Source organism: Phocoena sinus, chromosome 3 (genome assembly GCF_008692025.1).
Source record: "Phocoena sinus isolate mPhoSin1 chromosome 3, mPhoSin1.pri, whole genome shotgun sequence".
Lineage (NCBI taxonomy): Eukaryota > Metazoa > Chordata > Mammalia > Artiodactyla > Phocoenidae > Phocoena > Phocoena sinus.
Window position 1 is genome coordinate 25,190,681 of NC_045765.1, and position 22,280 is coordinate 25,212,960.

The window sequence follows — 22,280 nt, forward strand, 5'->3', positions numbered from 1 at the left end:
CACATACATATACATCTACTTTTTTCCAGATTCTCTTCCCTTATTGGTTATTACAAAATACTGAGTATAGTTCCCTGTGCTATACAGTAGGTCCTTGTTGGTTATCTATTTTATATATAGTAGTGTGTATATGTACTTTTTGTATTATTTTATTAAGGACATCCTCTTTATACAAGTAATACATGACTCCGTTCTCATCGTAACCATTTCAAGCATATTCTGAATGAAAGCCCCCCTCATCTCTCCCTCCCGCATCTCCATTCCCTCCCCAGTGGTGGTCACTGTTAATAGCTTACTGTCTCTTCTCCTGGTCCACTTTCTATGCATTTTCTGGCATGTGTGTATTTCATGTGTATGTCTTTGCCCCCACCCCCAAGTCCCCTTTTAAATAAATGGGATCATCTTATCTCTGTTGTTTTACAACTTGATTTTTTTCACTTAGTACACCTTGGAGGTCTTTCCACAAGAATCCCCGTCATTCACCCTGACTCACTGGAATGGTTATGTAATATTCCACATTGTGGATTTACCATAATTTTATTCAACTCACTTGACCAGGCACTTTCTAAGCAACGCAGATCATTTGAAAAAGTAAATTACTCATATTAGTTACTGAAATAATAAAGTCTACAGCGGGAGAGGGTTGTCAAGGGCAGAATGTCAATTAGGGTTTTGGGGAAAGATAAGAGGGCTGGGGTGACCTAGAGCATCACCTGCCTTCGTCTGTCTGCTCCATTCAACCCCCCGCCTGGCTGTGGGCTCTGCTCTCTTCTCTAATTTTAGCATTTCCCAGAGAGTGAGGACACGCTCCTACTCCAACCGGGCCCTTCAAGCCTCCCTGACCACGTAACCCCCACGTGTCTCCCCCTGCACCCAACGGAGGTTCGGACGCAAGTTGCCTATGTGCCAGGACCCTCTTGACACTGCCAAGTGCTGCAGGGACAGAGCTGGTTAAAACTTGTCTCTTCAAAGGTGCCAGAAAGTCAGTCTGTAGCAACTCAAATTCCACACGGGCATCTCACCCAGTTTTACTTAGTGAAACCCAAACACCCTTTTTTGTTGAGACTCTGACGAGCCCTGGAAACCGCCGAGGGCCCGGCTCGCCTCGGCACACGTCTGAAATATGTCAGGCAGGTGTTTCCAAAGAACTTATTCTACAGGAAAATATATCCTGATGTAATCTGACTAATTTGGCTTTTGCCTTACTTTCAAGAGAACCGGCTATTTGTAATGGAAACAGTTCTCGGGCCACTTCAGACAGGGCTTTGTAATGTGAGCTGGTAAAACCCTGCAGGTGCTACGGGGGCCCCTGTTTTCATTTTACATCTCAAGTTTGTTTACTTTAATGTGTTTCTCTGGGAGGAGAGAAAAAAAGGGGACCCGAGAGGGGTTTAACAAGTCATTTTTCATTTCAAAAAAAGGAATGGTTTTGTACTAAGAAAATTAGCGTCTAGCGGGTCTCGGGAGCCCTGCGGGCGACAGGAAGCGCACATGGCCTCGGAGGATATGTTTCCTGAGACTAATTCCCCAAAGGCACGTGTTCAGGAGCCGACATACCTGGGGCCCTTGGCAGACGCATCAATTAGAAAGTGGGAAGCAGTATTTTCCTTGCTAATTCTTGGCTACCAGCTAGGGGTTACTGAAAACTCCCTTTTCCCCCTCGGAGTTAGGCAGTTTTGAAAAATGGTAAAATTATGAATTCAACCTTGTTTTCAACCAAGGGAGGGGGGGAAATGGTTTCCAGCGTGCAAAGCCTGTGCGACGGGTAGCGAGGACCGTGTTTGCAGAGCACCCACTGCCAACCATGGGTACTCGCCCAACCCAGGTGAGGGTGCCCTGGAACAAGAGGGCGCTAGGGGTGAGGGTATCAGTGACGCAGCTGCTGCGAGACAGTCCCAGCCCCAGAAACAGGGACTCCAGTTAGAAAGGAGGGAAGAGCCCTGTCTGTCCCCCAAGGTTATTTCATGCAGGTTGAGGGCAGTCGATAGCAGTCTTCCACATAGGAGATGTGAGGTATTTGTCAGCTAAGGCTCTCCTGCACCCTGGAGTCTGGGTTCAACGAAACTGAAACCCCCGTTGCCTGCCCTGGGTGTGTGTAAGCTGAGTGCATGCTCCCTGATATGCCAGTCCCTGTGCAGAATGTTTCCACGCTTCCCTCTCCCTCCTGGCCCCTGCATTTGCGTGTGCTGCCTTGGGACTGGCCCATGTGGATCTGTGCAGGGAGCTCAAGCCTTTCACCAGTTTTCACAAGAAAATCTGCCTCCAAGCATGTCATGCATTTAGCGATGTTACTGACGATTGGCGAGGCTATGGGAAACGGTTGCTTTATAGACACACAGAGCCTTCCAGCATCTTGTGGGTCTATCAGGGCTTCTCTTTCCTCTTCCCTCTGGAGATATAAGCAAAGTTATCCCCTTTCCTCCTACAGGAGAACCCCTTCCTTGCACACTTGGGTGCCCATGGAGGCTCACATCCTCACATCCCCTAACAAATACATTTCTCTTCCTAATGAGAATTCTGGTGAACACAATGTCCAGCTCATACATAAATGTACACATAGGTGCCTCACAGAGCACTTAAAACAGTGTTATGTAGACTCACAGAATCATATGGGATCATAGCCAATTCTAACTGGAAAAGTGCTCAGAGACCTGCCAATCTAACTGTTTTATTTACAATTAAGGAAACAGATACCCAGAGGGGGAAAGGACTGCCCAAGGTCGCCATGAACTAGTGGGAGAGCTGGGCTAAGAACCAAGACCCCCTGACTCCTGTCCCAGACTCTTTCGTCCAGGCCACCTGTCTTTAGGAGCCCCCATCACCAATTTCTCTAAAGGCTGCTTTTGGGAAGGGATTTGAGCAACATGCAGGCACACTCCATGGTAAGTCCTGTTGATACAGTCAGCCCTGCAATATCCACACGTCGTGCATCCACGGATATGGTGGGCCAACTCTACTATGTCATTTTATATTGTAAGGGACTTGAGCATCCTTGGATTTTAGTATCTGCAGGGGTGTCCTGGAACCAACCCCCTGCAGACACGGAGGAATGATTTACTCCCTATCGTATCTTGCTCAATTCATCCCTTCCCATCCTTTCCTACTGCCTTGGTGGGGGTGAGGAGGGAGTAGAGAGATAGAAAGTGAAACAGTTTGATCCGGATTCATTGTAGCTTGAGCTGTTGTAACTATTTGCTGACTTGTTGGATAAAGTCAAATTGAGATGAAGCTAAAGAATGTTCTTTGAAGATTATAATGCTCAATATTTGGAAGGCTTTGGTTGGGACACAACAAGGCTGGTGGGAATTGGTACAAAGTTACTCAAAAGTAATTTGGCAATAGGTATTGTAAACTTTAGTACTCTTCATATACTATGTTTTGCTAAACTTAAACTGAAGGATAATGTGATATAGCTTCATGCATGAACCTTAAGTGAAGAGCCTGATGGATTTTTACAAAGCGAATATATGTAGGTACCCACCGTCCAGATCAAGATATAGAGTTTTACCAACATCCCAAGAGTCTCTTTTGTACTGTCTCATGATCATTACCCTCTAAAAGAAACCTATATTCTGACTTGTATCACTATAGATTAGTTTTGCCTGATTCTGAAGTTCACGTGAATGGGTCACAGAGAACCATATCTGACTTTCAGTCACATTATATCTGTGAGACTTATTCATGGTCTTGCGTGTATTGATTTGTTCTTTTTCACTGCTGGATAGTATTGCATTGTATGAATGGAAAACTATTTATCCATTCTACCAGTGATGAACCCTTGAATGGTTTCTAGTTTCTAAGTATTAAAAATAATGTTGTTATGTTATTTTGGGACGTGACTTTCGATACACACACACCTGCACACGCACATACACACACATACTTCTGAGAGTCTACGTTTGGAGTAGAATTTTGGGTTCATAAAACATGTGTATGTTCAGCCTCACTAGGTCCTGCTAACAGTTTTCCAAAACAGTTGTACGAATTTACACTCCTGCAGAAGTATGTGAGAGCGCCAGGAGCTCTTGGCAACACTTGGTATCAGTTCAAAAAAATGTAAACATTCTGATTTTAGGTGATGGTATCTCGTTGTGGTTTTAATTAGGTTTTCATGAATAACTAATTGGCCCCCTGGGTATGCCCTTTTGTGAAGTGCCTGTTCAATGTTTTTCCCATGGTGGGGGTTGGTGTCTGTCTTTTTCTTATTGATTTGTAGAAGTTCTTTATATATTCAGTATACAGGTTCTTTGTAGGAGACATGCATTGCGGATACCTTCTCCCCTTCTGTTTGTTCATTTAATCTTCTAATGATGTCTTTTGATGAACAGTATTTCTTAATTTTAAAATAGTCTAATTTACTAATCTTTTCCTTTATGTTTAGTGTTTATGTTTAGTTGAATAAATCTTTGTCTATCCATAGCCATAAATATATACCCATGTTTTACTCTAGAAGCTTTATTGTTTTACTTTTCATATGTAGGTCCATGATTCACCTGAAATAGAATCTTGGGTGTGGTATGAGGTCAGAGTCAACGTCCATATTTTCCATAAGTTTGTGCAGTTTATCTAGCACCATTTATTAGCAAGAGCGTTTGCCCCTGCTACGCTGTAGTGGTATGTTTGCCATAAACTAGGTGACTGAATAGGTTTGGGTCTGATCAGATTTGTTATTCATGTCACTAAATCTTAATATATCTATATTAATTTTATATCTGTATTATCAGTTACTGAGAGACATGTTTCTAAACAATGTGCTATGATTATGGATGTGGTTTTTTCTCCTTTTAATTCTTACTGTGTTTGAGGCTCCATTGCTAAACTCATTTGAATTTAGGATTGTTACATGTTCCTGTTGAATTGACCCCTCTATAATTATGAATTGTTATTCTTTATGTCTAATAATACTTCTGGTCTTAATGTCTATTTGGTCTGATATTAGTAGACCTATACCTGCTTTTTAACATACCTATTTATTTTTTTAGTATTTTTATAGATACGTTTTCTCATCCTTTTATTTTCCACCTTTCTGGGTCCTTATATTTGTGTCTCTTGTAAGCAACATGCATTTAAAAAAATTGAGATTAATCATCTTTCTTTTTCAATTGGAATATTTAATCCATTTACAGTTTTTGGCTCTTATGGATAAAGTTGCAATGAATATTTTTATACGAGACTTTTTGTGAGTACATGCTCTTTTCTTGGGTAAACATCTAGGAATGAAACTGTTGAGTCATAGAGTTGGCATATAATTTTATTATTTTTAATGATATTGAGGCATAAGTTATATACAATAAAATAGATTTGAAGTATACATTTCGATGAATTGCAACAAATGCAAACACCCCATGTAACCACCACCTCATATTAAGATATAGATTATTCCCAACACTCCAGCAGGTTTCCTTGTACACCTTGCCTGAGATACCAACCTGATCTCTGTCACCATAGTCTAGTTATTCATGGAATCCGACAATATATAGTCTTATATCTTGTTTATCTCAAGCAAGATAATGCTTCTGAGACTCACCCATGCTGTTCTATGTATCAGTAGTTCATTCTTTTACTTATGAATAGTATTCTGCTGTATGAATGTAATCACAATTTATTTATGGGCATTTGAGTTATTTCCAGTTGCTATCTTTTATGAATAAAGCTGCTACGCACATTTTTGTGCAAGGTTTTGTGTTTGTGTTTGAGTTTGTGGTTTTGTGTGTGTTTGGCCTCATTCATTTCTTTCTCTTGGGTAAATACTTAGAATGGAATCATTAGGGCACAGTGTATTATATGTGTATTTATAATAAACTGCCAAACTGATTTCCAAAGTGGTTTGCATAATATTATATCAGCAGTGTATGAGATTTGCAGCTCCCTCCCCTCCTCTCCAACGTGGGATATCCCCCTGGTGTCTCACTGTGATTTTCATACACGTCTCTGATGAGCTGTGATGTTGAGCACCTTCCTCATGCTTATTGTCCGTTCATAAATCTTCTTTTTGAAGTGTCTTTTCAAACCTATGGCACATGAAAAAAAATTGGGTGGTTTATATTTTTCATATTGATTTGTAGTTCTTTATATATTCTAGATATAAGTCTTTTGTCAGGTATAGTATTGTGAATAATTTCTCCCCGTCTATGGCTTTCCTTTCATTTTCTGAGTGCATTTGTTAATCATAGTGAATAGTTCTTTGAAGAAAAGAACTCCCTAAATGCCCAACAATGTTATGCAGGACATGGGAATAACGCTGATGACATAGGGCTGGATTTAAAAAGGAGGATACAGAATTATACTTGCAGTATGACTTTAACTATTTAAAAATATGCATTGAAAAAAAGGTGGAGGGAAACCCACAAAACATTGCTTTGGCTGACTCTGGGTAGTGAGGTTATGCTCTCCAGCATTTTTTTTTTTTTTTTTGTGGCGAATACACGGAACATAAAATGTACCATTTTCACCATTAAGTACACTTACAGTGTTGTGCAACCATCACCACGGTCTAATTCCGTAACTTTTTCATCACCCCAAGTGGAAACCCTGTGCCTATGAAGCATTCACTCCCAGTTCCCTCCTCCCACCGGCCCCTGGAAACCACCAATCTGCTTTCTGTCTCTATACACCTGTTATTTTTTTAAAATGTACATTTGTTTTACTTTTTCTGAATTTCTGCTAATGAGTGTGTGTTTTGATATGAGAAATAAAGCAGTAACCAAGAATAACAAAGGATGCCTAGAGAGGGGAACAAGTAAGTTGTACTGAGTGAGTCCTAAGCTCTGTGTCAGAGGGAGTGAGGCAGTAGAATTCATTTTGTGAAAATAGCTAAGTGTGTTCAGCTCTGACTGTGCTGGGTACCCTTCTTGCCTGATTCCTCTCGCGTATATCTTGCCACCACCCTGACAGCCAGGTTCTAATATTATGTCCAATTTATCCGTGAAGCTGAATCTCCTCCCCTGGCCCCATTTTCTGTGACTGCTCCACCATACTGGGAGCTCCGTGTGGGCAGAGACCATATTGGTTCTTGTTCTGTCCAATGATGGCTGCAGCTCATCGTTGTGGTCATTAAGAGTTGTGGAGGAAATGAATGCCTGTGTGCAAAAAGCGTCTTTGCTGAGACTGGAGAATGAAACGAATCAGATGGATCTCGAGGGGTAGCCTCAGAGTCAAAGGCAGGCTGGGAGGAAGTGCAGCTCAGGGACCAAGTCTAGCACGGTGAGAAAATATCTGAACGGTAGATTCATGAGGTCCCTCGTGGCCTTAATGACCAGGGCGGGAGGAAAGAAGTAATAGCAAGTGACATTTATACAACGTGTTACAGTTTACATAGCTCTTGCATGCGCATTACCTCATCTAATCCGGAAGGAGCATAGGGTGGGGTTTCAGCACGTGGCCCCGGAATTTCCCTGTCTGAGTTTGCGTCCTGGCTCTACCACTTACTGTGTGACCCTGGAAGAGTTATGTACCCCGTGTTCCAGTTACCTTACGTGTGCATTGAAGACACTGATAGTACCTGATGCATAGATTTGTGATGGTTAAATAAGGTAGGTGCTGCCCATAAAGCATTTAGAATTGTGCCTGGAGCATAGTAAACACTAATTAAAAGTTGGCTGTTATTACTTAATCCTCTAAGTAGGCCCTGGAGATATGTAGACAAACCCCACTTTATGGGCAGCTCAGAAGGATGGAGTGACCTGTCTGAGGGCACAGTGCCGAGGTGGGAGTGGAGAGGCAGGGTTTGGACCACATCTGTTTTACCCCAAAGCCCTGACCTTTCAGCTTCTTCATTTCACCTCGTTGATGTGCACTTTGCCTGGGCTCACAGGCAAGAGAAGTAAATTCTGCTGTAGCTGGCCATGCGCCAGGGTGTTAAAAAAGATCACTTGTCTTGTCTAGAGCTCAGATCCACGTGAGGTAGGATAGCTGAGAAAGCACTTTACACCCTGCTGGAGTGTGATGAAAATGAATTGCTGTTATCGGTACTTTAACAAAGTATTAAAAAATTTTTTCCTAGCACTGGTTTCCCCCATTCTGCTACCAGTACCCCGATTTCCCTTGGGGAACCACGGCTCCCCACCCCTCAGTCTGTGCTTAGGACTATCCCTGGCTAGAGGGATGGGTGTGTGAGCAGGTCTGGCCAATGTGAGCATTGCATCACTTCAGCCACAAGGAGTAGCTCAGGAATGGTATGTGATCCAAACCGAGGGCCACCAGGTTCAAATGCAGGACTTGGAGCACAGCTCTCAGGGAAGAGGCATTTCTTTTCCTCCGGGGAGAAGGAGAGGATGTGATCTAGCCTGGAACTCCAGAAGCCATGCTGCCTCCACTGTGGGGACAGCATGCCTGAGAATGGGGCCAGCCCAGAGGCAAACAGAGCGGGGGGGGGGGGGGGGTGGGGGTGGGGGTGGGGGTGGGGGGGGTGGGGGTGGGGGTGGGGGGGGTGGGGGGGGGATGATGGCGGGAGAGAGGGAGAGGGAGAGGGGAGGGGAGGAGGAGGGAGAGAGAGCCCAATGTCCCTGGATTTACCCGAGCCTGTGTTTGGATCTACCTGGACTTTTCTGTTATGCTTCCTTTTCTAAGCACCTACTAGCTTTCCTAGCGCTGTGCTTTACTGTCATCGTGTCCTCTTAGTGTCTCGTAGTAGCACTGTATGACAGGGAGGGAAACTGAGGCTCTGAGTGATGAAGTGATTTGGCCAAAGCACTCAGGTAACTTGGAGCCTTCTGCTGAAGGCTCAGCCACTGGACTAAGAAGGCCAGCAGCACTGCTGGACTAAAGCTCTGGCCCTGCCCTAAGGCAAGAATGCTCCTCCTCCTGGAAATGTCCCAACGGAAAGGACTTGGATGCCCCCAAAGGCGTCTTCTTTGGTTTCATCCCTCAATTATCCTTCTGACAGCCAGATTTGAACCAAATTGGATTTAGTGCTTTTCACAATTTTGTTGAACAAATTTGTGGATTAAGGGAACAGATTAACTCCACTTTTTTATTTGACATCATCAAAAATATGACATGAAGACTGGAAATGAACCTTCCTGGTCTTGGAATAATTTCAAGGGAGTCTGAGTCCCTCCTTCTTAAGGGTTTCTTTTTTAAACCTTATTCTCACAAAGACCTTTGGGGAGCTGGTTCCAAATCTTACCTGAGACCTCAGATCTGACCCTTGGGTTTAGTTTGGGCCACAGTACCCATACCTGAGATGTGATTCTAGCAGGAAGGGCCCCTCTCTGCCCCCGCCCATCATTCATCTTTTCTTCCATTTCTCCCACGATTTCCTCTTGTCCATAGCCTAATTCAAATTTCAGCATTTTTCTGTAACTGGACTAACAGATTTTCAGGTTAGTGCCAATTCAAGCGCCCTATCCCTTCTCTGAACTCTTAGTTAAGTCAATAAATATTATACTCATTTGTCAATTAGTTAGGTGCCTTTGGCACTTCACCCAATGACTTTTAAAACGAGCTAGAGATTTCTTTTTTTCCATCTTTGTTTCTTGGCTTCATGGTAGACAGACCAGCTATATGTGGGCAGGAAATATGATTTCTACTTCTCTATATATGTACCTGACATGTAGTGTTTACTGCCTTCTAAATTTAATTGGCATATGATTCCTTAACAATAAAAGGATAACATTTTAAAGAGAGAAAGAGATTATCTTCGCTGGACTTAACGGAGGGGAGGCTGTAAAGCACATTGGGTTAGTGTGAGGGCTTTGATGCCAGACAGTGTGGGTTTGAATCCTGACTCCCCATTTATTGATGATATGATTTTAACAATGATATACTCTCTCCCTGCCTCAGTTTCCCCTCCCATAGCACTTGACCGAGCCCCTAAAACAGAAATGCAGGAAGCATTTTCTAAATGTCAGCTATCACAATTTTATTATTTCTTCCCGATAATCATAATAGGCTTATGAACTACTTAACGGCTAACGTACCAGTGGACTTTACCTTACCTAGGTTTTGTCTAGATTATCAGATCCTTATCTTTAAAACATGAATTATCTGAATGATTGTGGGTTTTTCCCCCATTATATAATATATATAAGGTGAAAGAACAGAAAAGCAGCTGACCAAATGCAATAAGACGAGCAAATTAAAAAGTAGAATGAATCAGTGTTAGCCAAAGAGAAGAGCCCGAGGGAGCATTAGGAAGGCTGCCAAATCTATTAAGTAAAAGAGAGATAAGGGAGAGAACCGTCAATTACAATTAATTAAAAGTTTTTAACTGTTGTAATGCTGATCTCATGCTCCAGGTGCCTGAGACAAAGGAAAGAAATGTGGATACTTGAGTGGTCATGACATTTTCCCAACTGGCCACTTTCCCTTTAACCAGACCAAACCTCTCTCTTCCATCTTGCCCTCTTGGGCTACCTGGGTCAAAACCTGACTCATGGCTCAGGTTCCTCCTTGCTGAAAAGAGAGGAAGTCCTGAGGCCTGGCAAACAGCTTTCTAGACTCTTCTCCCACATTCTCATCCATCAGCAGGTCCCACTGAATACATTTTCAGAATGTCTCCTGATTCTGGGTACTTTTCCCCCACGCCAAGCCTCCATTTCTACCTGGAACTACAGTGATTTGCTAAGTGGTCTCGTTTCCGCTCTTTTATTTATTATTCTCTGAAATTGCCTTGTCCTGACTTTTCTACTTGTTTCTTTCATTTGTTTTCACCATTAGCCTATAAACGTCTCATTCATCGGTGGCTGGCACATGCGTGGTCCAATCGATACTTCTTTCTTTTTTAAAAGATTTTTATTGGAGTATGGTTGATTTACAATGTTGTGTTAGTTTCAGGTGCACAGCAAAGTGAAGCAGTTATACATGTACATATATCCATTCTTTTGTAGATTCTTTTCCCATATAGGTTATTACAAAATATTGAGTATTGTTCCCTGTGCTATACAGTAGGTCCTTGTTGGTTATCTATTTTATATATAGTAGTATGTACATGTTAATCCCAAACTCCTAATTTACCCCTCCTCCCATTTCACCTTGGGTAACCATAAGTTTGTTTTCTATGTCTGTGGGTATATTTCTGTTTTGTGAATAAGTTTGTATCATTTTTTTTAAGATTCTGCATATAAGCGATATCATGATATTTGTCTTTGTCTAACTTACTTCACTTAGTATGGTAATCTCTAGGTCCATCCATGTTGCTGCAAATGGCATTATTTCATTCTTTTTTATGGCTGAGTATTATTCTACTGTCTATATATATATATATATATATATATATATATATATATATATGTATACACCCACACCCACACACACACACATACACTACATTTTCTTTATCCATTCATCTGTTGAGGGACATTTAGGTTGCTTCCATATCTCGGCTATTGTAAATAGTGTTGCTATGAACATTGGGGTATATGTATCTTTTCGAATTATGGTTTTCTCTGGATATATGCCTAGGGGTGGGATTATTGGATCATATGCTAACTCTATTCTTAGTTTTTTAAGGAATCTCCCTACTGTTCTCCATCGTGGCTGCACCAATTTACATTCCCACTAACAGTGCAAGAGGGTTCCCTTTTCTCCACACCCTCTCCAGCCTTTATTATTTGTAGACTTTTTGACGATGGCCATTCTGACCAGTGTGAGGTGGTACCACACTGTAGTTTTGATTTGCATTTCCCTAATAATTAGTGATGTTGAGAATTTTCTCATGTGACTGTTGGCCATCTGTGTGTCTTCTTTGGAGAAATGTAGAGTTGCCTTCTTAAGCAAAAGCCTTTTTCTCTTCTCAAGGGAAATCCACTCTGTAGATATGAAAGTGGGCCCCTTAATAGGTTTACTGGGCAACATTTTGCTAAAATCATTCAAATTATAAGACTTCAAAGTTATAGAAGGTAGTCATACTCTTATTTTGAAGTGTGTCATTTGGATTTTTCACACCCAGGAAGTGAAGGCAGAGAGTTAAATCTTCTCTGTTTGGGCTGCCCCATGCATCTATGTGGTTCCGGTGGTCAAGCCCCTCCCACCTCATTCTCAGCAATTGTGTTCAGCCTTTGAATGTTTGTCTCACGTAATTCTGCTTTGCTGATATAGACTCTTGGGGCTCCAGGTACAAGGGTTGCTGTCACTCTCTCTGCCACGTTTTGACCCCATTGGGAAATGTAAATCAGGTCATCACATGTGGTCCAAAGCCTCTTGTCAGGAAGGGGCCCAGGCTGTTTCTTGTATGAGCAGCTCTGTCCTGGAGCACCTGATCCTCCCCAAGCTCACTCAATCCAAAGGCTGCCTGGCACAGAGCCTGGCTCAGCACCAGAAACTCCAGTGAATGAGATGGGCCAATTGTATCCCATCCATTCCCCTAGAGTTTGACCTGGGAACTACGGGCAGAATCATATAGTCAATAGAAGTTAGAAGGTCGTGAGGAAGAGAGAGGCCTGTGAGACTAGGACTTAATCAGAGTTACGAGGATTCAGAAGCAGAAGCATGGAGCTCAAGCAGGGATACACAGAGTGGAGGGCAAGGAAGCCACTCGAAGCAGACGAGATGGAGCCGTCGCACAAAGGGAAGCAGGGACCCGGAGAAAGGCAAGGTAAAGGTGGAACACTGGAGAGAACCCAGATTCTTGCAGCGAGGGCTCCTGGAGTGCCTTGGTGGATACCTTCGGTTCATAAAGACCTTCCTGTTCCAGTCTCCACCATCCCATGTCGTGATATGCTCTCAATTCCTGTGAGATCCCGGTTCCCTTGTTGGGCCTCATGGCCTGAGCCACCCTGAAGGGCTCGCTGTTCTTTATGGGCTCACAAGGCAGGAAACCAACAGAAACCACCGTCAGTGGGTCCCTATTAGGCACTTTTTGTGTGTGTGTTGGGGGAAGATGGGTGGCATCCAAGAGCTTTCAGGGGACTAACTCCTCAAAGGCTCTGGTAATGTCCACGGGGGTGGTCCTATTCCCTAAGGATCTAGGCTCTGCTTTCTTTTTTTTCATGTATCCCCCAAATTACATATATAAACATCTAAACTGTCTTTTACATATAACAAAATATATAAGTACATATAATATATATAAGTATTATGTAAGCACATACATATATATTACAGATACAGTAGAATAACAACTTGGTTTAAAGTCTAAAGTGTGTCTTAGGCTTAATTATGCATTGTATATTGTCATATTTATGCCTGAGAACCCTTTAAAGTACCCATAGAACATACATGATATACATGATTTTGGATTTATAACTACAACTTGTATGGTAATAGTAAACATGAACACCAGGAAATATCAATCAACCTCTTCCTGTAGAACTCTTGCTGAAATAACTGCAAATGAGAAAAAACAGATTCTGGTTCCCACCCCCAGGCAAACTGTAACCATAACTTGCAAAGACTTTTTCCAACCCAAATGACAATTGATTCATTCCTTCTGGCAAATGGATTGCTGTGACGTTCCCTCTAAGTCAGATATCCTCTGAGATTATTTTAACTGGAACCCTCATGACTTTTCAAAGATTGGAGGTGGTCCTAATAATTGGCAGATATATAACAATTCCATTAAAATAAAAAACAAAGAAGTCATAAGAAGGGGAAATAAATAATCTAAAGAAGTGAGGCCAATATAATTCCTGTAACGGACAGCTGAACTCTGAGTTTCCTGGAAGTCAAGGGAAAAAGGGAAAATCCTAGACAAGCATTCTCATTGCTTAATAAAAATAATCAAAAGAGAGAGGTTTTCTCTTGGCACTATTTTTAAAAAATTAGGGAATTCCCTGGTGGTTCAGTGGTTAGGACTCTGTGCTTCCACTGCAGGGGGCACAGCTTCGATCCCTGGTTAGGGAACTAAGATCCCACAAGCTGTGCCGTGCAGCATGGCCAAAAAGAAAAAAAATTAAAAGTCACTCATAATTTCATCATAGTGATATTGTTATTTTTGCTTGTATACACTAGTCCAGTCCTTGTCTGCAAGCAAAATAATAGGTAATTTTATTTAAAAAAATATTTGAATAGGCAAAACGTTCACATAGTTTGAAAATAGGGAAGTGTGAAAAGTAAACAATGGAAAGTTTCCCTCCCGTCCTTGTCATAAATTTGCCCCAGTTCAGCTCCCTTCAAGCTCCCCCTGTTTTGTATCCATCTAGAGTTTTTATGCGTATTCAATCACAACTTCGTCATCAACAGTAAAATATGGACTCATTTCTTTCATTTAACAACATACCTTTCAGGCTTTTCCATATCAGTAGGAAAGCCTCCTCTTCTTTCTCTTTCACAGATACAGGGTATCTCATTGTTTGGATGTACTTACCAGTGCCCTACTGATGTCATTTTCATTTGGATTGTTCCTTTTTTTTTTTTTTTTGCTATTAGAAGCAAAGTGTGTAACTTCACAATGTGCATACATTGATACATATGACAAATCGCTGAAGTTGATTTGCTGGGTCAAGGGATAAATGCATTTGTGAATTTGATAGCTCTCACCAAATTGCCCTCCAGAAGGGTTCTGGAAACTTACGCTTCTACCAGCAGTGTCAGAAGGTTGAGTTGCCACATACTATCTGTATACTCTAGACCCAGCATCCTCCTGCTGACTTCCAAGGAGGAAGGAAAAAGGAATGTGAAAAAGGAAGAACTGTCTATCAGGTACCTGCTATATGCCAGACATACACGATATATACACGTTTGATCCTCAGTGTAACCCTGTGAGGCAAAGTTTGTTTCCCTGATTCTTATTAATGAGATATCTTGTTGTAGAGAGGTTGAGGAATTTTGCACAGTGACTCAAGTCAAGTGGAAGAGAGGGGTCCTGACCCTGTGGCTGGCTCTGAGGCTGGTGTTGGTTCCTGTGCACCAGAGTCCTGCTACAAGTGATGGTATCTCAGCAGAGCCTGGTGTCTTCCTGACCTGAGTTCAGCTTTCATGGACCAGCAGTGGTGACAACTAGAGTTCTCAGTGTCTCAACTACTTTATTTTCTTGGCTGCCTTAAACTTCAAGTGTCACAGCTCAGCCCTACTTAGAGGAGCCCCTGGGAATCTTTGCCCCCTTCCACTTGGCCTCCTGCCCAGGTCCCAGCTCTGGCCCCTCACAAGTGATTTTTGAGGGCGGCACCGGGCTCCTCTGGGTACCCGTCTCCCAGGAGGGCATCCAGCCACTCCTCTAGGTCTCGCACCAGCTGTTCCAGGTCTCGCACCTCTTTCTCTAGCTTCTCCACGAAAACATGCAAGTTCTCCTTCCACCAGGTCCTGATGACCTTGATTGGCTCTTCTGAGGGATCACTGGTCTGGTATTCAAACACCTGAAAGGCAGACACTCACATTGCATCTTGAGCCTTTTCATGTAGACCCTCCCTTGCCACTGGTTTCTAAAAGTTCCCCAAGCCTTTGCAATGCTTTCCTTCTGCCCATCCCCACCTTCTCCACCCGGCCGAGACCCATCAATGACACCTCTGGGAAGCCTTCTCAGATTTCCTCAGCCAAGCTTGACGTCCCTCAGTACCTTCTTGAATATGTTACCTGGGAAGTCATAGGATTCTGGACGTAGTGACATTCTCTGATTCTTTCTGACACCTCCCAACTTCTTCCTGAAACAGGCACAAACACCACCTCTTAATAAGGGAAAGGAGAGTGAGTTGGAATAAACTCGGTTGGTCATCCCAATGGGATGAAGAGGATGGGAGAAAGCAAGCTGTGGAGGCCCCCTTGGCATGCAGCCATCTCCAGAATAGGCTCCTGACTCTGTGTGGACATGGCTCCTTCCTCCTCAGATTCCAGAATGCTCACCTGATATTCCTGTGCCCACATATAGCACCAAGATCAGCAACGCCAACAGTGTCTGGGGGCAAGAAGAGGAGGAGGGAGGAGATGAATTTCTGGAGGGTATACGTGCATCCCTGCTTCCCTCACAGAGGGCTAGGCGTGGGGCTGCTATAAGGTCACGGTTAGAGCTGAACTTTTTTCTGATTATCTGAGTCACGTGTACTTACTACAAAACCCGCAAATATTGCAGAATTAGATAACATGGCAACTTACTGACATTTCATTGGTGTTTTCCCTTTCTCCCTGCTGAGAAGGAAGGCCCACCTCTATTCTCATCCTTGCCTCACTTTTGCATGTTTTCTTTGAAATGATCTTTAAAAGGAGTTGACTTTATTGAGGTATAATTCACATGCAGTAAAATGCACATTTTACATGGACAGTTTGATGAGTTTTGACAAATGTCTGTGCTTGTGGACGACCACTCCAATCTAGATGTAGACCATTTCCATCATCCTAGAAAGTTCCTGTACGTGCTTTTGTGGCCAACCCCCTCTTTACCCCCGCCCCTGCCATAGGGAACCGCTCATCTGCTCTCTGTCACTGTGGAGCCGTTTTGCCTGTTCTGTAACTTCACATCAATGAAACCATATATTATATACTGTTTTGTTGAGCTATTCTTACTCCGCATAATGCTTCTGAGATGTCTCCATGTTCGAGGTTATTGATGAGTAATATTATATTGTATGAATATAGAATAGATATGTGTGTGTGTGTGTGTGTGTGTGTCTGTATGTATATGTGTGCTCTCAAATGGATGCCTGGGATCTTAAGGGGTTTCATGGTTCTAGCTGGATCAGAATTCCATCCACCTCCAGCACTGCTGGACTTCCAGTATCTCTGCTCTAAACCCCATAGCAGCTGCTGTCTGGTAAGCCGTGGGTAATCTAAATCCTTTGCATGCAGCCCACAGCCAAGAAGTCATGGAGATCCCCCGCCTGGGCTTTCGGGGTCCTCTCGACACACAGCTCTTCTTCCTCTCCAATGCCTTGTCCTACGGAGTCCAGCTGCTTCAGTTGCACAGACTGCAGCTCAGCAGGACTGCTGGGCTCTGTCCGCCCTCTAACTCTTGGTGCAGCCGTCGTTGGGAAAGAGATGAGGCAATCACCAGTTTTCTTTTCTCAGGGATTGCACTTTTGTGCTGTCTGCTGCCCTCACCAGAAAATAGTTGCTTCATTTATTTTGTCAATTTCATGGCCGCTTACAATGAATGGGAGGGCTAGTTTAGCCCCAGTTACTGTGTTAAGGCTGCAATTGGAAGTCTACCCCTTGGGGTTTGGGTGCAGGAATGAAACGGCTGCCTGAAGACAACATTGCTCCCTGGAACTTGGGTCAGTCCGAGACCATTTAGGAGATTCTGATGGGTGTGCCAGGATCAGAAGGGGAGAAAACTGAGAGCCTTTTGGAGAGGTGGGAGAAGATAGAGGGGGAATCTGAGTCTGGGAGGGGCCCACTTCCCTCTCCTGGGTGGCCCTCGTGGTGTGGCTGGGAGGTCTTAGCACAGGGAACTCAGAGACAACTGCTTTCAACAGACAATGTGAGTTGGGACCGTGATGGTGTCAGGGGCAAACAAAAGTGGAGAGAGGATTAAGGTGGACACAGTAGTGACCGACATTGACTTTCCCCCCAGCTCACTGGATGTGGGCTGAGCTAGATTTAATCTGACTTGAAATAATACATTTCTTACGTACCTGTCTTTGTGAAGCAAGATTTAGACTGGCTACCACAAACAAAGAAGATAAGAGATTTGCATAATTTGTCTCTTCCCTGGATAGCTTTTCAAAAATATATACTAGCAACTATATTATTATTAACTGTAAGAAAAAGTAAAAACTAATTACGTAGCAGCAACGTGACTGAGTCTGTCACACACACGAGGAGTGGAAAAAGCCAGTCATGAAGGGACACACTGTTTGATTCCATTCCCATGAAATTCAGGGATGTACAAAACTCGTCTGTGATGATAGAACTCAGAATCGTGGTTATGGAGTGTGAGCTGGGAGGGGCCTTGGAGGAAACTTGGACATGCTCTATAGCTTGATCTGGGTAGCAACTGCCTCGGTGTGGACACCCAAGGTGAAATCATTGTACACTTCAGGTTAGGGCACTTTTTAAATTTCTTAACAGTATTCCCTGAGACTCTCTTTATCTAAGACACATAGAACTGACTCATTCTTTATAACGGCTGATGAACATTCTGTGGTCTGAAAGCTCTTCTATTTCTTTAACCACTCCTCTGTCAATGTGCTTTACAGGATGGTGTCTTCACCAGAATACTTGCTGCTATATTTTTTGTGTGTGTGTGCAGGGTGGAGACAAAGGCGGGGAACAGCGACTAAAATTGAGTTTTAGTCCTTCTTTTGTGCTGTTGTGGGGCCTGAGCCAGATCATTTCTTCGCTCTGAGCCTCAGCTTCTTCACCTGTAAAGTGGATTTTGATATATGCTGAAAGGTCTTTCAAAAAGGCAAGGTGGGGACTCTGTCATCAAATTGATTTGGGAAATGCTGTGGTAAACAAAGTTATGTGGATTTCCTTGCTGCAGGACTTGTCAGAGCCTTCGTTATGTGAACGAGCTGTGTAAATCTCCAAGAAGGGAACGAGGGTATCAGCATTCCCCAAACCACAGAACCTTTTAAATGACTTTTCTAAAAGGAGCATTCCTGGGGTTTGAGATTCGTGGGACACTTTTTTAGCAAAAGCTGCAGCATAATGGGAGCCCCGCAAAGTCCAGCATAAAGGAAGCGTTGGAATGTGTATTAAATGTATGAGCGAACAAATCTTTCGAAAACATATATAGGTCAGTCATGTATCGCTCTGCTTAAAACCCTTCAATGGCTTCTTACTAATCTCAGAATAAAATCCCACCCCTTTCCACAGTGTGCAAGGCCCAGATGACCTTCCCAGCCTCCTTTTACATCCTTCCCTCAGTTCTCCACCTGGGAGGCGGTGGAGTGCAGGGTCACCTTGCTAAGGGTTCTGGAATCAGATGGCCCTGGCTTCAAATCCCAGTCTGTCCCTGCTGTCTGGCCTTTTGCCTTTCCAACCTCAGCTTACCCATTTGCTAATAATTGCTTCTCGGGAATGTCATGAAAGAGAGAGGGGTAGAAGCACCAGGCTGTGCACCTTAAGTGCTAACATTTTCCATTTTGACAAAGTCCTATGTTAGGTTTGAATTTCAGCCCTAAGAACAAAAGCTCCACGACCTCTCCAATTCAGGTGTATTATCCTATTTATTTCGGTTCGTTCATTCATTCATTCATTCAGCACCTGTTATGTACCAACCACTATTCTAGGCACTAGGAATACAGCAGGAAGCTAAATAAAAACCCCAGCCCTCCTGGAGCATAGCTTCTGCTGGCAGTGTGGAGAATTAAATAAGAGTGTCAGGAATGACTTCTAGAGGAAGCTCCTGAGCCCTGCTGTGTTCCACCAGGTTGGGCTCTAGGGAGAGTCGGGCTGAAAGCCCGTTCCTGACTTTGAGGGCCTTACAGTCTTCCTGGAGTGTCAAATGGAGTCCAGATGGGAGGAAAGCCATGTACACCTGGTCTGGCCTCACCTGTTTCTTGTCCTCAGTGTGACCTCCCCTTCTCTCAGCTGCCACTCGCCCCCTGCTGTGCACCTGTTGGATCACCATGATCTCAGGTCAGGCTGCCTGGGTGGAACAGCGTACCCTCACCTCCCCGGCCTCTGGTCACCAAGCATCTCTCAAGCCATGAATTCTGATGTCACAGAAGGTGGGGACAGTCAGGCCCCCACTCTGCACCATCCTGGTGTTTAGCCCCAACTTGTTTTTCATATAAATGTAAAAAACAAAGACCAGAAAGAAATACACCGAAAGATTTTATTTCAGGATGGTGATTTTTCTGATCCTTTTTCTTCTCTTTTCAATTTTTTTAATAAGATGCAAGTCTTTAAATAAAAAAACAATAAAATATTTTTAACTGAATTTATTGAGATAATTGTAGATTCACATGCAATTGTAAGAAATGGTATAGGAGATCCTGGGTACCCTTTACTCAGTTTCCACTGATGGTAACATAGGCTCTTGCCATGGATACAATCTATCAATCTTATGAAAATCTCCCCAGTTCCACTTGTATTCATTTGTGCGTGTATTTAATTCTAAATAATTCTGTCACATGGCTAGATTTGGGTATCCACCACTACAGTCATGATACAGAAGAATTCCCAAACCACAGGGTTCTGTGTTGCGTTTGATCCGCGCCCCCTCCCTTCCACGCCCCCCCACCACTGTCTCTAATTCCTAGCAACCACTGATCTGTTGTCTATTTCTAAAATTTTATCTTTTCAAAAATGTCGTATCAATGGAATCAAATAGTCTGTGACCTTTGGAGGCTGGCTTTTTGGTACTTAGCGTAATCCCCTGGAAATTCACCCCGATTATCCTGCATCGGTAGTTTGTCCCTCTCTTCTTGTGTGTAGTATTTCATGGCAGGGATGTGCCACTGTTTACCAGCCACCCACTGAAAGACATCTGGGCTGTTTCCAGGTTTTGGCTTTTATGAGTAAAGCTAACATGGGCTTTCTTGTATAGGCATACCTTGTGTTATTGCACTTCGTAGATACTGCATTTTTTTACAAATTGAAGTTTTGTGGTAACCCTGCATGGAGCAGCAGCATTTGCTCATTTCACGTCTTCGTGCCACATTTTGGTAATTCTTGCCATATTTCAAATGTTTTCACCATTATTATGTTTGTTATGGCGATCTGTGATCGGTGACCTTTGATATTACTACCGCAACTCCCTGAAGGCTCAGATGATGGTTAGCATTTTTAACAGCAAAGTATTTTTAATTAGAGTATGCACATCATCTTAGACACACTGCTGTTGCACATTTCATAGACTACAGTATAGTGTAAACATAACTTTTATGTGTGCCGAGAAAGCAAAAAAACTGTGTGACTCGCTTTTTTATGATATTCACTTTATTGTGGTGGTCTGGAACCAATATCTCCGAGGTATGCCAATACAGGTTTCTGTGTGAACCTAAGTTTTTATTTCTCTGGGATGTGTAAGAGGACAATTGCTCGATTATGTGGTAATTGCAAGATCATTTTATAAGACACTGTCAAACTATTTCCTAGAGTGGCTGTACCATTTTACATTCTCATCAGCAATATAGGAACAATACAGTCTCTCCTCATACTCCCTAGCATTGGTGTTTTCATTATTTATTTTAGACATTTTAGTAGGTATATAGTGATAGCTCGTTGTGGTTTGGATTTGCATTTTTTTTAAGGTTTCCCTTTTTTTTTTTTTTTAAGATGTTGAGGGTAGGAGTTTATTAATTAATTAATTTATTTTTGCTGTGTTGGGTCTTCGTTTCTGTGCGAGGGCTTTCTCTAGTTGTGGCAAGCGGGGGCCACTCTTCATCGCGGTGCGCGGGCCTCTCACTATCGCGGCCTCTCTTGCTGCGGAGCACAGGCTCCGGACGCGCAGGCTCAGTAGTTGTGGTTCACCGGCCTAGTTGCTCCGCGGCATGTGGGATCCTCCCAGACCAGGGCTTGAACCCGTGTCCCCTGAATTAGCAGGCAGATTCTCAACCACTGCGCCACCAGGGAAGCCCGGATTTGCATTTTTTGGATATCTAATTATGTTGAACATCTTCTCATGTGCTTTTTTGCCATCTGTATCTCCTCCTCAGTGAAACGTCTGTTCACATCTTCTGCTCATTTTCTAATTGGAATGGTTTTTTTACAGTTAAGTGTTGAGAGTTCTTTGTATATTTCAGATACTAGACGGATATATGGTTTGTAAATATTTTCTCCCAGTCTGTAGCTTATCTCTTCATCTGCTTCACGTGGACTTTTGCAGAGAAAAAGGTTTTAATTTTGCTGATGTTCAACTTATCAATTTTTTTCTTTTGTGAGTCATGGGTTTTGGCGTCAAATCTAAGAACTCTTCACTAGCCCTAGAAGCAGGAGATTTTCTCCTATTTTTAAAAAGTTTTATAGTTTTATGCTTCACCTTCCAGTCCATGATATGTTTGGAGTTAATTTTTGTAAAAGGTGTCAAGTTTGGATCAAGGTTCATTTTTTTGCCTGTGGATGTCCATTTGCTCCAGCACCATTTGTTGAAAATGGTTTCATTTCTCCTTTGAATTTCTTCTGCATCTTTGTCAAAAATAAGCTGAACATATTTGAGTGGGGCTATTTCTGGCTCTCTACTCTGTTTCATTGATCTATGTATTGATCCCCACCAACACCAACTGTCCTGATTATAACTATACAGTAAGCCTTAATATTGAGTAGAGTGATTTCTCCCACTTTGTTCTTTGTCAAGATTATTTTCAGCACTTCTAGGGCCTAAGCCTTTCCATATAAACTTTAGAATAAGATGTCTATGTCTACAAAAACAAAACGATACAAAACCTTGCTAGCTGGAATTTTGACAGGAATTGCATTAAACCTACAGATCCCTTGGGGGGAACTGTCATCTTTATTATGTTGTGTCTTCCAATCCATGAATGTGGTATGCCTTACCATTGATTTAGGTTTTCTCTGATCAG

The 22,280-nt window shown here is 42.9% G+C and overlaps 1 protein-coding gene across 1 annotated transcript; it reads right to left on the reverse strand.

Annotated features, from left to right (window-relative positions):
• Nucleotides 1–15,020: 15,020 nt before the first annotated feature.
• Nucleotides 15,021–19,384, reverse strand: SMIM23 (small integral membrane protein 23). The gene is made up of 4 exons (XM_032626493.1): nt 19,307–19,384; nt 15,718–15,769; nt 15,451–15,518; nt 15,021–15,233 (listed from the first exon to the last, which is right to left on the reverse strand). The coding sequence occupies exons 1-4, from the start codon at nt 19,382–19,384 to the stop codon at nt 15,021–15,023; spliced, it is 411 nt and encodes a 136-aa protein (XP_032482384.1).
• Nucleotides 19,385–22,280: the final 2,896 nt, after the last annotated feature.